Raw genomic sequence first — 16,631 nt, forward strand, 5'->3', positions numbered from 1 at the left:
TTTATGAAAACAACCACTACTACAAATAAAATTATGGAATTGTTGTAAATGTTAAAATAAAATTTAACTCAAAATAAATACCCGAAGCATTAAGTTTATTAGAACATGTGTCTCAAATTTCAAATTTATATTGATATTTCACTTCAAATTTGATTAAAATTTATAAAATCTTCTGATTTTAATAAATTTTTTTTTTTTAAATTTAGGTGAAGAAAGATTCTTTTATTTTATTTTAGGATCAGCCAAAATTTATATTAAATTTATAAATATTCAGGAAAAGAAATTATGGAATGTAAAAATCAAACTTAAACTTTACAAACAAAATATTCAATTTTTATCTGTTTAAGCAATACCATTGGTTCATAGACTTTTCTTTGGTTAAAATTTATTAATTTAACTTCGCAAAGTATTTTTTTTTTTTTTCATTTGAAAGTAACTCAACTGGTTGTATATGTAAGGAATTACCAGTTAAAAATCATAAATGGCTTAAAATTTGTTTTATGTTTCTAATTCTATTATAAAAAAGAAATTATTATTATATTAATTTCACAGGGCGATTTGGTTTACTACTTGACTCCAAGCGAGTGACAAAAAATTCTGAAAACACCACTGAGAAATGGATGAACAAGAATTTAGACGCGTTCTCGATCTCTTCCCTGTTGTTCGATCTCGTGACTACCACGTAAAAAATATCTTTCATTCTTATTTATACACTATGTTTCAGTTCTGCCTTTTTGCTTATTTATTTGTTTATCAATTTATCTGTTCTTTAATCTTTCTTTGTTTCGATTTAATTAACCACGGACATCAATATTTTGCTTCTGTTTGATTCTTCTTTTTCCTGGAAATAGGGTCATTTTTCTGGAATACCCATTTGAAGGTTTTTTTTTTTTTTTTTGTGAATTTCTTTAGTTTCACGTTGTAAAACGTTTTGAAAGATCCTCGTTTTGTGTAAGTGTTATAATCTTATGTTTTGGTATATTTGAATCTTTGTTTTTATTGATTTATACTTTTTTTTGATTTGGTCGATGATCTGTGTTGGGATAATGCTAAGTTGCTTTTTTTTTTGTTTTCTTTTGTGTGTGTTTCATGCCCCTGTATTTGGAGAGAGTATTATAAGAGCTAAATATGGGATTTTGTGGGACTTGAGCAAAAAAAAATATATATATATATGTATATATATATATATATATATTATTTAATCAATATTGTTGCTCGCTGTTGGTAAAATGTTTTATTGTCTCGTTATTGAATAGGAAAGGATTTGAGATTATTGTTTGATTTTGGTTACATTTGAAAAATGTTTGATGGGGGCCTCTAATGATCTAACATTTAGATTTTGATCACTGGGAGCAGTTGATCATGCAATAATATTAGGGATTATGACTGCATTCCTTTTGATATAAAGATTTTAGATTTTTGATTTGGAGAAAGAGGGATTCAAACCCAGCTCTTTGAATAAGAGGATCATGCATCAACCAGCTGAGCCAAATGCTTGGATGCTAAAGATTTTAGATTCATTGTTGTTTGAAATTAATTTTAAAATTTCAGGCTGAGTTAGATTCATCAAGACAGTCAACTTCTCGTTCAGCATCAAATAAAGCGGTATTTTGTGAAACTGATTAATTCCTCCTGCTACTTTTTCTACAATAGATCAATTTTGTGTATTCTGTTTAATTGTATCTGTTATATGCTGGTTTGTCATGTTTGTCATTTGCTGAACAGCTTAAGGATTGGCAAGATGCTTGGCATGATGTTGAAGGAAAGGAAATGGAAAATCAAGGAATTGATCTGCATGGTAACTTATCACACAGAGTCCACAGAATAAAATATCTCTTTGTTTATATATATATATATATATCTATCTATGCTAAAGAGAATAGTTAGATGTTTCTGTTGCGAATTTGTTTGGATGAAAGTCTTGATCTGTCATCAAGTGATCCATTTTATGTCAAACCTTTGGGAAATAATGAGAATCACTCTTTTTTTTCTTTGAAAATAGACTCTTACAACTTTTATTTAATTTACTTGCATGAATTTGTTTTGGCAGATAAGTTCTGGCAGAAGCTAAAATTGACAGCTGAGGGGAAGGTATGGTTAAAATCTAATCACCTCAAGTTAAATAAATGTTCACAATATTCCAAATGGATTAGGTTTTATTTGAATTTATTCTCTTCTGAACGGGCATTTGTTGCAATAAATGATGTATAAGTTACTATGGTAACTGATTAAATTACCTACTACTGGACTATAAAATTAATACTGATAATTTGAAAGATTTACTGTGGATCTGACGAGGCAAGGTGCTTTAAGAATCAAAATGTTATTTTCTTCTATTGAAAATAAACCTTGTACTTTACTTACTGAAATTCACAAAAAAAAAAAAAAGGGAAAAGAACAAGTGGTAACCCAATAGGGTTTTTGTGTTCAGGAGCAAAAAGTAAAATGGAATGTAGTTACCAAAATGTAACTAAAAGATGAGATTGATAACTATTGTAGATGTTTCCTCCATATGATTTTCTTTCGACTTAGTGGTCTTCCCATGGTCTCTAATTCCACATGCATAGCTCCCTGAAGTCTTCCAACAGTCTCTCATCATTACATGTATAGTTCCGTGAAACTTCAATGAAGTTTGTGAAACTGACAATGAGCAGTTGTAGTGAGATTGCTTTTACAACACCAATAATGTTATTCTTGAGGGGCCTTTACATTCTTTCTACCATTATTCTGACACCATCTCTTTTGCTCTTCTAAACCTTTTTTCTGTTAAGAAGATCCTTTCTATTAGTTACAGTTGGCAATTTTCAAACCTCTTTGTGATGATAAAGATTGAATGCCTTGCTTTTTAAAAGTTTAGGTGAGTTATGAACTTTAACAATAACTGAGGGTGGAAAGCACCTTTTATTGTCTTCAATGGCACTGCATCTAGAGATCCAGTTATCAGCTGTTGTCCTGGGCAACATTGACCTGTACCTTTTTTTTAAGTCTTGGAGGAACATGGATCCTTTTGTGATGATATGGATTGAATACTTTATACCATGCAAAAGTTTTGATTATTTACGTGCTTTAAAGATAAACTAGGGTGGAAAGCATATATTGTGTTCAATGACAAACACCAAGAGTTTCAGCATACTTGTGCTTTTGATTTTTTTTTTTTTTTTTTCTGAATTTACTGGATAGTATTCTCCTTTAAAGTAGATCAACAAATTTTTAAGTATTAGATCTTAGTAATTATCTGCATTTTGACTTTGATGCTTTATATTGTTTATTAGATTGGGTATGACATAGAACCTTTATTATCCTACTGTTCATAATGCATCGGAATAATGAGGTCTTTTAAGGTTCTATATGCTCCTTTTGGGAATGATTAACTGGCTAAAAATTGCGTTTTGAATTACTGTTGATGTATAATAGCCAGCCACTGCCTATGTCATGCAATATATTTATCAAAATTGAATCCAATCTTGCCTCTGCTGTAGGCTGTAGTAACTTGTGTTGCAATTACATGTCAAATCAACCATAGAAGGAGATTTGTAACTTATATGGTCCTTGCCTGCAACTCCACATAGTGTCGCTTCTTTTTGTTTTTGAGTTTCTTATGGAATATTTTTTTGAGTTGTTGATAGTAAATTACTAATGTCATTGTAAGTTTTTGTTTACTGTTGATAGAATTCGTATATTTAATATTTCATGACAAACTTTGTGTTGGAAATGTTTTATAAATGTTAATAATGGGTACTTGTTTACTGATATAGATGGGTGCAGAAGAGGCAGACAAATTTTGCAAGGCATTTCAACACGTTCACACGAAACTTGTATGCATATTATAGTTGTCCCAGAACCATTGATTTCCTTTTCTCATAAATTTCCAATAATTGGTATTTGATTGAATGAAATTTCAAATTTCAATAATTTCAGGTGAACGAGGGGTTGAGTTTTGAAGCTGCTCAGAAGTTCCTAAACTCATGAAACTGCTGAAGGATGGATAGTCCCTGCATGGCTAGTTTCTGTTGTGTGCTTCTTGTTAGGTTATTTTCTTTCTTTCTTTCTTTTTCATCAGGTTTATGGAGTAGTTGAAGATTCTGTTTTGGGAGAAGCTTATGATGAAAACCCTTCTTGTTGTGCCTTGTTAAATTAGTTGATAAAATTTGATAGTCATTCTCATAATAACCTACGTTCAAGAGACCAAGACATTCAAGTTAAAGCCTAAGACATTTTAATTTCAATACCTGCTTGTCCCATAAGCACCTTTAAAGCCTCATGGAAAAAATGAGGAACTGCTTATTCTTGGCTTTTGCCTTTTGCTTTTGCCTTTTACTTTTAGTTATCCCTTGTAAAATTTGAGGTATGGACGCTAGATAAGCTCACTCATCATCACACTTTATTCTTGGTTTGCTTCCTCAAACCTTTTGATTGCCAATTTTTTTTTATAATATCAGAGAACCAAAAAAAAAAACAAATATTTATGATGGCATTCTGTAGTAATAGATGGAAATTCTCATGTCATTGAAGATTATTAATTCAAAAAGGTTTTGAACGCTCTCCTTTTTCTTTTTTTGCTTTGAAGTCGCTGAATTTGAAGTAACAGTCTCAAGACCTGATAATAGATTTGTTAATAATTTTAGACATGATAGTGATATGATATGAAAAAATACAAATTGTAAAACATTATAATTTAAGAGTTTAGCAAAAATTATTTATAAATTTGATAAAATAAATATATTTAGTGTTTGATATGACAATACAAATTATGATATAATAATTTTCGTGTTTTGTATATATTTAACTAATTTTTCCTGCTGTCTTTATTTTCATGCTTATTTCTCGTTATCCAGGTTTGTGTATTGTTAACTTTGAATTTTGTTCATTTGACAACGCCTATGGAAAACTTAGAAGAATAAGTATCAACCCGAAAAGTATAAATATATGATTGATGGAAGATATTAGCAAACTATTCCATCACGATTGAATTCGATCCTTGAAAACATTTCTTATCCAAAATGCCAAACAATAAAAAGTCTTGCATGCATAAAACTAGTAATAAAGTCACAAGTCTGAGACAAACACTTGTTCCTTCAAAAGCAGCGACACATTATAAGTAATCATAGGGCAATGTTCCAAATCAGTCATGAAGTGTTCCCAAGATATCGTCATCTCTGTATAGGTGATACCTGAAACAGTAGATTAAGAAAATATGTTAACACTGAAATGAACTGATGCCAATGAATGGTAGATGGCTGTAGAATCCAAAAGACCAAATTGATAAGATTTTTAACATAGGCAAGTTTGTGGAAACCTAACACCTTGCCAATGCTATTGCCATTGCCATGCAGCACTTTGGTAAAATAAGAGCAAATGATGGTACAAACCTTGGTATTTCTAAATGGATATCGGCTAATTACTTTTGGTAAATGACAATATCTCATTCCTTCGTTGTTAAACCAAATTTGTCAACGTCAAGCACACACTGCATTTTGCTATAAAAAAAAATGGCTGCACCAGCAACTTAGGATGTTTTAAGGGATTGAGGAATCAAAAGTTTGAGTTCACACTATAAACGACAACATCAATGACTTAACTATCAAGAACATGGGTTGTAAAGTAGAGTAAAAAATCAAGGTCATAAATTTTGATATCATGCCAAGGGCCAAGACTGCCAAATTACCTTGTTTCCATATTAACCTCTTAACCAACCTGGCTCAGAGGTTTCCAGTTGACAGACTCGGAAAATGATAGGTCAGATGCAAGTTGACTCTCCTAAAAGAATTATGACCATGAAGAACGATAACACACTTCTAAAGACTTCACTAGAAACTGACACTTAACAAGAACTTTTTTTTTTTTTTTCTGTTTCCCCTAGGAGCAGTGCAGCCATATATGCAGCATTATCCTTCCCATTCCGATATTCAAATATAAAAAAATCACTACAATAAACACCACTATTTAAATATTTTAATGTAGATTCATCACCTGCAACTATATAATGTGAAAACATTTCCTAAGCAGATAAGCAAACAAGGATAGGAGTACAAATAAGGTGAATTGCACCAAAATTAGAAAAAGCTTTGGCATTGCAGTAGATCCATAACTGGGAAAGTAAAACATGAATGTGTACGCATGAAAGATTGCAACTTTACAACGGAAACAATGCAATGTCAATAACGTGATAAAGCAATTTCACTAACTACTTTGTCCTGCTTGAATAGCAATCGTTTTCTGTTCTACGCAAAGCTAACTTTCATTCCACCAAATATACCTTAAAATGTGAAACAGCAAACAAAATTGGCCTCGTATAAACGTCACACAGATTACAACATCCATAATTGATTCAATTAGCATCATTCAAAATTCTGATGGCAGAATGCCGAACTCTTAGTTTCAGTTCCCAAAAAACTTCAATTACCAAAAGAAAAATGGGTGAACCCATTTGCTGTCCGTGAAAGTTAAACTTCTAATTGTTACACAATTCTTCGAAAACAAAACGTAACAATCAAAAACAAGCTTAGTTTAGGCAAAACATGTTCAAGCACAACAACCAAAATAATACTATCAATTTAACAAGGAGAGGAAAGAAAAAAACTTATTTTGAAGGGGCAACAAAAGAAAAAATCAGAGAAACAATGAGAAAACGAAATGACATATAGAAGTAAAGAAGACTAACTCTTTTTCACCAAGCTTAACTTCAATGCCTCCATATTCAGGCAAAAGAACTGTATCTCCTTCTTTCAGATTAACTGGGATGAATTTCCCATTTCTGTCCCATGCTCCTGGTCCCACTGCTACCACTTTTCCAGAGTTCAACTAAAACAATAAAAAAAACCAAAATTACAAAAAAAAAAAGAAAAAAAATCAAAGCTCATTAAAATGAAAGATTGTAACCTTGGGGGTTTTCTCAGGAAGCAAGATTCCGGAGTTGGTTTTAGAAGGAGGGATTATTTTCTCAACCAAAATACGCTTAAATGAAGGAATCAAACGCTTCGCCATGTTCGTCGAAGAGGAAAAAAATAATTTATTTTCAAGAGAAAAAAAAAAAAGTAAAGAATGAGAAGGACTAGAAGCTTCGTTCTGCAATGGAAGGGGAATGAAAAATGGGGGCAAGTAGGGTTTAAGATGGATTTATGGTTTCTGTTGAATTACGAAAGTACCCCTCAACCTTCTCAAAGACTCTTCCCTGACATGCGTTCCTGTTTTGTCCTTTTATCTAAATAGATCGCCTGTTCATTTTCATTAGGGCACGTGACAGAACATCCGGTAATATATAAAAAATATATGAAAGAAATAACATAATTTAAACTTTCCATAAAAATCATATTATAAATTTTACAAAGTAAAAAACAAAAATGTTTCTTACCTAAATTTTGATATAATAATTTTATATTTTATATATTTAACATAAAAAAGTTAAAGAGTAAAAAATACCCTAAATTATAATTAAAAAATTAATTTAAATTTTTAATATTTTATTACAATAAATCAAACTCTTTATTTTTTTATTTCAATTCAATTAAATCCTTTAATTAGATAAAATTTAATTATGTGACAACATAAAATCAATCAATTTTTGAATTATAATCAATTGAATTTTTTAAAAAATCTTTAAAAAAATGAAAAAAATTATTTTATTTATTTTTTACATATATTAATTACACTATATGATAAATTTTTATTTATTTTATTGATATGATATAAAGTTTTATTTTAATTAATAAAAAATTAACGATATTAATTTTTTTATTTAAATAAAAATTTAATTAAATATTTAAAAATTGATTAATTATAATAAAAAATAAAATTTTAATAATTTTTAATTATAATTAAGAGACTTTTTATTCTCTTTAACTTATAAAAAAAATATAAATACGAATGATCAAATATATATGCGAAAAGTTAAAGCCCGATCCAAGACTTAGACCACAATTTAGTTGCTTGGGACTTAGGGAGAAAAGTTGAGGGCGGAGGGAGAAATTGGAAGGCCCAATGAGGCCCATCGGCGTGAAGTCTTGAGTAAAAAAAAAAAACAGAAGACACGAAGGAACATATAATTGAAGTTCCGGAGGGAAGGGAGGAGCAAACCGCAAAGTGTTGAGTAGGGGAAAAGCAAAGGAAGAAAGATGAGCAGCATCGGAACAGGCTACGACCTCTCGGTTACCACTTTCTCTCCCGATGGCCGTGTTTTCCAGATCGAGTATGCTGCCAAAGCCGTCGACAACAGTGGGTCCGTTCTTCTTTCTCTTTTAATATTTATACATACTGTAGTTCTTTTATAATTTTAGATGCTCAAAAATCTTTTCTTTTTTGCAGAACTGTAATTGGAATAAAATGCAAAGATGGGATCGTGATGGTAATCCCTTTTCTTCATCTTCCATTGGTTACTAAATATATATATATATATATATTATTTGTATATTAAAATGATTTTTTCTTATTTTATTTTATTTTATTTTAGGGGGTGGAGAAGCTGATAGCATCAAAAATGATGTTAACTGGTTCTAATCGTAGAATCCACTCTGTTCATCGTCATTCTGGCATGGTTATCGTAGAAAATGAATATTTTCTTCTTTTATTTTAGCAACATTTCCAATGCTGCATTTGGATTCTTATTCTCTATTTCTCTTTCTCTGATATTGAATACTATAATTCAGGCAGTGGCTGGATTAGCAGCTGATGGCAGGCAAATTGTGGCACGTGCTAAATCTGAAGCTACTAATTATGAAAGGTTTTCCTTTTTTTTTTTTTTAAATTTTTTTCTTTACATTCAATTCCAAAAATTCAGCTTTGATTGTATTGTTATATGCCCATGTAATTGTAAGTTTCATTTGTTGGTGATGGTGTAGTGTGTACGGTGAGCCCATTCCTGTCAAAGAACTTGCTGAACGCATTGCAAGTTATGTACATTTATGTACCCTCTACTGGTGGCTCAGGCCCTTTGGGTGTGGGATAATACTCGGAGGTTATGATAGAGATGGACCCCAATTATATATGGTTGAACCATCTGGCATCTCCTATGTAAGTTCATTTCTCCCAATTAGGGCTGCATTTTCTCTTTCTTTGCCGTTACTAAGTCTACTGGTATATTTATATTTTTCACTAGTGGGTAATGTATTTCCTTCTTTGCCTTGTTGTATGTTAAAATTTATATAGAGATACTTTGGTGCTGCAATGGGGAAGGGAAAACAAGCTGCGAAAACGTAAGTTATAAACTATTTCTTTGATCCTGTGAAACTTGCTGGAAGACATTTGATAAAATCATATGGTCATGCTTGGTAGTTAGATGAGATGATTGGAGCATTTTATGTTGTGGACATTTGTTTTTGCCTTGTCAACTATTGCAAGATAATGTAATGCTTTCATGCTTTTTAAATCCAATTGAAAAGCCTTTTGATGGGCTTTTTTTCATTTTTCTTTCTTTTCTGGGTCCTAATTGTAAGGTTTTCCTGGCATCCTTTCAAGTCATAAAAAGATTTTTCTCAATTGAGTCCATGCAAGTTGCCTTACTTCCAAACTTGCATTAAAAGAAATATAGAAGAAGAAAAAGAAAGGATGTAAAATTGAAGTAGATGTATGCAAGTAAGACAATGAAACGATGGGTCCTCCATGTTTTTTTTTCACTTGTCACGTTGCCATTTGTCCTTGAGTACTCAAAAGTCAAGTCAACTCAGCTTGACACTAAACTTGTTGCGTTGGCTACTTAAATTCATTGCTCCTTTCTGTTCGATTATTGGCTATGTCCTTTGAAATATCTAAAGAAATTGAAACCTTTATTATGATCTCAACGCTTGTAGTAATCTTTGGTTTATCTCTTCCTCCGTACATTCATCTCATTAATAACTAATACTAAACAACTATTAAGCTTATGGTTGAATGGTCTATGTGGACAGAGAAATTGAAAAGTTGAAGCTGTCAGAAATGACTTGCAGGGATGGGGTTATTGAAGTAGCCAAAATGTGAGTTATCTTAATTTCTTGTTGTTTCTGTTGTTATGTACTTATTTTGGAATCTGCTGCATTTATTGGTGGTTCATTGAAATTATGTATTTTTTTTGAGTTTCCTTTTTTGTCTTTTAGATTATTGCCTGTATCATTGTTTTGAATGTTAATAATTCTTTTTTGTTCTTGCAATAAGTGGAAATCTAGACAATATGCTCAATATTTTTTCAATTATTTTATTTATTTATTTATTTATTTATTTATTTTGTGAAATGTCTGGTTTAGCACAATGACAACCATGGTAGTTGCGCACAATATATGACATATTTACCAGAATGTAGCTGGGAAATAGCCAACCACCAAGACTTAAGAAAAGAAATGTATACGCATTCAAGCAGATAGTCAAATCATAAATGTTTGCATGTACAATTCATGTGAATGCATGATATCATTTTACCTTCTTTGAGAATGCAAGTCTTTGATGCATGTACTCGATTTCTTCATGTGAGTTATTGTTAAGCAGCATCTACAAGGTACATGATGAAGCAAAGGACAAGGCCTTTGAACTTGAGATGAGTTGGGTCTGTGATGAGTCAAAGCAACAACTTCAAAAGGTAATTTCCAATGCCCATTTAAGATATGCATCACTTTCTGCTTCTTGCTAGCTACAACAGCAAGCAGCAATTACATGTGGTTGGCTATTTGAATTCAATTATGCCATTGTACTATATTTAGGATTTTATGTCGAGTAAAGTTCAATTCGGTCTAAGAGAATCCTCTTGGTAGTTTTTACCCACGTTCATTTTGGTTTCTTTTGACATGGGCATCTTCCCATTTTACTAACATCTTACATGAACATTGATAAACCTTTGTTTCACATGTGAAACCGTGTTAGATGTTTCTCTATCATTTTTTTCCTCCATTGTTGCTAGCTTCATTTTTTCTCAAATGCTTCCAGCTCTAATAATAAACAATTAACTTAACATGTGAAGTAATTTTCTGTTCCTTTGTGCTATCTTGAAAGAAACAAGTAGTGTCAGTTCCATGACCTTATCCACTTTTATATCTCATGCATAATTTGATTTCCCTCATGCTTGTTTCATGTGATGGAATCTGAATTTTTGGTGGAATTGATCTGTGGAATTTGTAGCTATGGATGGTTAGTTTTTCACTTTGACAGGGTTATCTTATATGTACTTCCATCTGAGTTTTCTTTTTTCAATTTCACGAGATTTCAGGTTCCTGATGAACTTTTAGAGGAAGCCAAGGTTGCAGCTAGGGCTGCGTTGGAAGAAATGGATGCTGATTAATAATTATGGGTGACAGAGTCATCTTATGTTTGGAGTCATTGCTGATTAAAAAAGGTCTTTCTATGATCATATCAGATAAGATCAGCAGACTTTTGTATGGGACCATGGATTCTGTAAACCATGAATTTTCTGTTGTCTTTTAACTGTATCTTTTTAGGCATCCTTAAGACATCAACATAGACCAAGCCTGCATTTTGATTTAACTTGAGCTGCATTTAACGTGGCAAATTGTGCCAATTGTACCGTATAGTGCAAAAATATGCATTTGGCTTACATGGATGGCACAGCAGAAATGAATCTTCACCGTGCTGTATTTCTAAAATTTGACCGCTTCTTAAGCTTCACTCGATTGGACCCCAACTTTCCAAACCAGCCCTAATTTTTTTTTTTTTAATATTCTATGTAGCAATTAAAATCTATTTAGACTATTCTTGTCCATTTCTTTTTTGTTTTTTTGTTTATTTTTTTATTTAAAAGTTTTTTTTCCCATTTCTCGCCACTTCCAATTTTATTATTTTTAAATTTTATTTTGAATACAAATAATTAATCTTTTAATATAAAAAATAATTATCATCATTTAGATTGTTATGAATTTAAATAAATATATTATTTTTAATTATTTAAAAAATTATTTTAATATATTGTAATAAATTTTATTAAATTTAAATATTTATTAACAAAATTATTTTAAATAAAATGATATCAAACAATTTAATTTTTTATTTTAAAAAAATTTAATTTAATATATTTAATGATTTTTTATTATATTTTATTTATAATTACATTCAAATATATAACTTATCATTAATTTTAATTTTATCATTACAATATCTAATTATGTTTTCAATTTTATCCGAATTAATCTGATATCTTTCTTTGCTTTCAGAGGTAGGAAATAGAATATAACTCCGCATCCAGTGTGGGTTGGTTGACTCTGCTTCCCACGGGCGAACATGATAACATGAAATGACTATACTTATGTAATAGAAATAGGCACCAGGTCTCCTCCATAAAGATAAGGTAATGCTCTACCGAGGACGAAACAGAGCCGGTAGAAGAGAACTCGGATTCCCGGTGTGAAAGATCATACCTCATAAATTACATATATGAAGACACAGCCAACTAGTACCATTCCGGCTTGCAAAGTATAGGCTACCCAAGCAAAGGGTGTATGAGCAAATAAGTCTCTTCTTTCTTTCTGGAAATCTCCTTCTATAATATAAATAGTATAATAAAGAGAGGGCGTATTTTATTGCCTAGTCCAATCCCTAGAAAGTAGCATTACCACAGCTATTCAGGAACAAATCTAATTGTTGTTTTTAATTTTATCGGAATTAATCTGATCGCTCACACAAATAAAACTTTAAAGGTCGAGAAACTTGCCGCTCATGCAAATGAAAACTGTAAAGGTCTAGAAACTTCTCTTGTATGCACACCTTGAAGAAATATATTAGAAATTAATGATTTTTTTCTCAAATATTTTTTCTTTGATTTGTACTTCACTAAATCAGCCTTGGATTTAACAGTTCACTACTTGCGTTGAAATATAAGGCAAAATCCATCCTTTTTCATTAAAATTTTGTTAAAAGATTTACTTTTTAAAAAAAAATTTATTTAGGTCATTTTTTTGGTTTTGCCATCCATATAGGTTTTTGGAAGTCGATTTGTATTGGGTCGTACCATGACAAGCCAGATCAAATCATTCATGTTACAGTCGGGTATCTAAGTTGTTGATCCACATAAATGTTTACTATCCAATTGGTCTACCAACAAGTGTCATGATTCTCTGGTGAGCGCATTAGAACATCAGCCTCTAGTTCTGAGTACTATTAACGTACCTAGTCCTAGGGCTTTCATCTGCTTCAAATGTCAGCACAAGATAGCAAAAAGTTAAATGACTTAATGTAGTTTCGTAAAAAAAAAAAAAAAAATACTAATCAACTCCTCCTCCAGTAGTTCACAAAATGAGCAAATCTTCAATAAAAATTTCACCTACCAAAGGCAAGAGATTGTGATGGCAATTCAAGTTCCAAGTACTTTCAACGATTTTCAGAAGATTGCTGAACATACAAAGTACCTCATACACAAGAAGATTTTGCTAGTAGCCACAGCCAGTATCTTCACCAAGAAGAGCCGCTATAGCATCTATCACAATGGGTTTATCCCTCACACACCTATTTTCGTGACCAAACTGACCAGGTTCGAGAAAATCATCTAGCCTGGAATCAGCCATCTGGTTCGGAATTTCTTTCTTGCCTTTACATCCTGCATGAATCACAAAGAATTATATAAACATAAAATACTAATTCATGCCACAAAATTCATTGGGTGCAAAATATTTCTCACTCAGAATGCTCTCAACAAATTGTGGTTCATCTGATGAGCTTCCACCAACAGGAGTGTACTCACTAAGAACTGATGTAGCAGAATGAGCTAAAGGAGAATTTGGGTCACAATGTGCTTCAAGTTCTATCTCACAATGCTTTAGGGGAAAATTGGCGACATCATCAAGCATCGAAGTAGAAGAAGACTGCTGAAATGAATCATCCTTTGAGCTGTTAAGTTTCTGTGACTCGTAAAGTACTGCTTCCAAGAGACCAGTGTTTTGAGATGTAAAACAATCTGACTTAACCCGCTCCATTGAAGGGGACTGGATCACAGTATCAACAGACTCAACCAAAGGTAGTGGGACTGCAGGGTTGCCCCAGCTATCTTGTTGAATATCTGAATATTGGTATGAAGGGAGCTCCAACTTGATAGGCCCAGACATGGGCTCAGGAGGAGAGAAATTGCTATCTAGAAGGGCATTGCTGCCAGGAGGAATACCAAATGATGACAGGTCATTGGTACTGAGATCAGAATCATATGGAGAAGATAACTTGTAGGGCTCATCATATCTTTTCTTGTAAGCATATTCAGTCAATTGGTTGGGCATTGAGAGATAACTGCTGACACTTTCCCGAAGACGCTTAGGAGGATGTGCTATTGGGAACATAAGGCCATAACCATGGGACGGACCAACAACTCGTTTAAACATAGTTTTTGCAGGAATGTCAAGAAGCGCTGGTGAAGACAAAATTTGTTGGTTGAGCTCTAAATTCTCAAATTCCACTTGTGGAATCTCAAAAGCATCTGAATGCAAGAGATTGGAACCAAAAGAGTTCCGAGTTGGCATTGAAGCCACATTATGACTCTCTTCTTGACTTCTATTCATTAGCAAGCACACATCAGGAGGGTAAATTGGCAAGCCAGCACGTTGCAGTCTCTTAATTCTTGTATTCCAGTAGTTCTTTATCTCATTATCAGTACGTCCAGGCAACTAGAGATAATAAAGGGATTAAATGATTATGAAAGTCTGGCCAAAAATATGATTATAAAAGTCCGACCAAAAAATGATTATAAAAGTGAATCAACAATAAGAAAAATAATATAGCTCATGAAAAGGATGATTCCTTTCAGGGAAAATTTACTATTCTCTAACTAGTATTCCATGCTAAATTGCTAAGCATCCCTGGCAATCCACAGAACATGAATACGAGAAGAGCTTGCTTATCATGACATAAAAAATGCTTGAATAAAACCTACAATATGTTTGCAATTAGCAGCACAAGAAAAGTACATCAACTTAAACAGAAAAACAAAATATTGATTACATACACATACAAATGCAGATATACATAGCTAAGCATCTATTATATGCAAGGATTCTTTGAAATATTTTGCAAAACTAAAATCTTGGAGACATAATATGTTACTATCTTTTTTTATTAAAGTAGAAAGATCACTTCCAAATATAAAAAGAAACATTAGAGATTGCATATATTTTGTATTGATATAGTGCAAATGCTGTATTCCATAAAACTCATTTTGAAAATTAAAAGATATGCTATCAAATTGAAATTGTCAAAAGCAATACCAACCTCTGCAGCCATTCGTGCCCATTTGTTTCCCAGCTTAGCATGTAGCTCAATTATACGCTGTTCTTCCTCTGGAGTAAACACACCCTTCTTCAAATCCGGTCTTAGATGGTTTGCCCAACGTAGACGACAGCTTTTCCCACATCGGGAAAGTCCTGAGTTTTTCTGGACAGCATTCCAATTCCCCTCACCATGCTTCTTTACATAGTCCACCAGAATCGCATCTTCTGCTGATGTCCAAGGCCCTTTCTTCATATGACTGCTTTCTCTCATGTTGCCTCTACTACTAACTTCTTCAACTAATGATAAGTCAGAGTGACACTTACTCATTTTTTTGTTGCCTCTATTATCCTATTACAAAAACCAAAATACAAAGATTTCTTCACCACCATGATCATAACAATTAGGATAATACTACATTTATCCATTTTAACCGGAGATAACTGCCTTTTTATTCGTTCTTTCCAGTTATATGTAAGACCTTTAACAGTATTAAAACCTACTCTACTAATGTAGCATGATTTCCATGTAGACTCTTTCTACCAATTAAATTTAATAACCAATCTACAATAAGCTTATGAACATTAATAAGAGGATGATTTTGATTATCTCTTTTGGTACACCGGAAATATTCTAAGTGTAATTCTTTAAAAACTTGATCAAGTGAGTGACAATATGTTCCGAAAATCACATTTTCCGATTCTCCTTTCTTAATCTTTTTTCTCTGATTTTCTACGAATTGGATTTATGGAAGCATCGCTACCAATAAGCTAAGTTTTTATTTACATTTCCTACACCTTTTTTTAGCAAAACAAATTCGAAAAACTACAAACTGAGCACCAAATGCATCAAAATATAAGTACCGAAACTCAAAATTAAAAACTGTATTTACCTGAATGAGTTGAAGAGTAGTGGAGTTTGCAGAGCTAATCCAAACCCTAAATGGCTTATAACGGAGTTCCGGAACCAAAAGCAAAAGAAAGGAGAAAAAAGAAAGTCATAAAAAAAGGAAAAGAGAAATACAAATCAGATATTGGAAGAGGAAATCATGAATAAATCAACTACAGAAAGCCACATTTTATTTGAAATTTAAAGGGTAGTGTGAGAGCTGATTAAATTGGGTTTAAGAGTGAAGAAGTTTCGAGATTTTTTTATAAAAAATTAAAAAAAAAAAAGAGAAAAAGGCTGAGAAACCTAAAGTAGAAAGGAAAGTAGAGATGGCAAAAGGAGAGGGAAAATAGGAGAGAGCAGAGGAGAAAAGGACCGGCTCTCCATTTCTCTCTCAGCTCAGCTCAGCTACTTCCATTCTCTATTTTTTTTTAATTTTCTAGTAACATTTTTCAAATGAATAAAAAGTACAATTAATCTTTTTTTTTTTCCTATGGCCAAAGAATAATGCTTTTTTTTCCAATATTTTCTTTTTTATTTATATCTATCTTTATTTAAAATTACTTTCTCTTTATTTTTATTTTATTTTT

At 32.0% G+C, this 16,631-nt stretch overlaps 4 protein-coding genes across 5 annotated transcripts; 2 read left to right on the top strand and 2 right to left on the bottom strand.

The window, feature by feature from the left end:
* The first annotated feature begins 469 nt into the window (after positions 1–469).
* On the top strand, positions 470–4,226 carry LOC111301201 (uncharacterized). Its single transcript, XM_022896694.2, has 6 exons — positions 470–682; positions 1,552–1,605; positions 1,726–1,798; positions 2,051–2,091; positions 3,756–3,815; positions 3,919–4,226. Exons 1-6 carry the CDS (start codon positions 617–619, stop codon positions 3,967–3,969), a joined length of 345 nt encoding a protein of 114 aa, XP_022752429.1. The 5' UTR covers positions 470–616; the 3' UTR covers positions 3,970–4,226.
* Positions 4,227–4,904: 678 nt separating this feature from the next.
* On the bottom strand, positions 4,905–7,089 carry LOC111302034 (10 kDa chaperonin, mitochondrial-like). The gene is made up of 3 exons (XM_022897975.2): positions 6,880–7,089; positions 6,662–6,801; positions 4,905–5,171 (listed from the first exon to the last, which is right to left on the bottom strand). Exons 1-3 carry the CDS (start codon positions 6,982–6,984, stop codon positions 5,123–5,125), a joined length of 294 nt encoding a protein of 97 aa, XP_022753710.1. The 5' UTR covers positions 6,985–7,089; the 3' UTR covers positions 4,905–5,122.
* An 814-nt stretch (positions 7,090–7,903) lies between these two features.
* LOC111301203 (proteasome subunit alpha type-3-like) lies at positions 7,904–11,558 on the top strand. The gene is made up of 9 exons (XM_022896698.2): positions 7,904–8,215; positions 8,302–8,341; positions 8,447–8,530; positions 8,643–8,716; positions 8,835–9,006; positions 9,142–9,188; positions 9,879–9,944; positions 10,450–10,540; positions 11,165–11,558. The coding sequence occupies exons 1-9, from the start codon at positions 8,112–8,114 to the stop codon at positions 11,234–11,236; spliced, it is 750 nt and encodes a 249-aa protein (XP_022752433.2). The 5' UTR covers positions 7,904–8,111; the 3' UTR covers positions 11,237–11,558.
* Positions 11,559–12,939: 1,381 nt separating this feature from the next.
* On the bottom strand, positions 12,940–16,555 carry LOC111301204 (transcription factor GAMYB-like). Of its 2 annotated transcripts, none has more exons than XM_022896702.2 (4): positions 16,046–16,555; positions 15,157–15,504; positions 13,646–14,555; positions 12,940–13,501 (listed from the first exon to the last, which is right to left on the bottom strand). In XM_022896702.2, exons 2-4 carry the CDS (start codon positions 15,481–15,483, stop codon positions 13,335–13,337), a joined length of 1,404 nt encoding a protein of 467 aa, XP_022752437.2. In that variant the 5' UTR covers positions 15,484–15,504; positions 16,046–16,555; the 3' UTR covers positions 12,940–13,334. The 2 variants fall into 2 exon arrangements, with proteins under 2 accessions (XP_022752437.2, XP_022752434.2); XM_022896699.2 differs by having other exon boundaries at positions 13,583–14,555; positions 16,046–16,549.
* Between the last annotated feature and the right edge of the window lie 76 nt (positions 16,556–16,631).

This window comes from Durio zibethinus, chromosome 15, assembly GCF_047325235.1.
Source record: "Durio zibethinus cultivar Kanyao isolate XHJ-2024 chromosome 15, ASM4732523v1, whole genome shotgun sequence".
Lineage (NCBI taxonomy): Eukaryota > Viridiplantae > Streptophyta > Magnoliopsida > Malvales > Malvaceae > Durio > Durio zibethinus.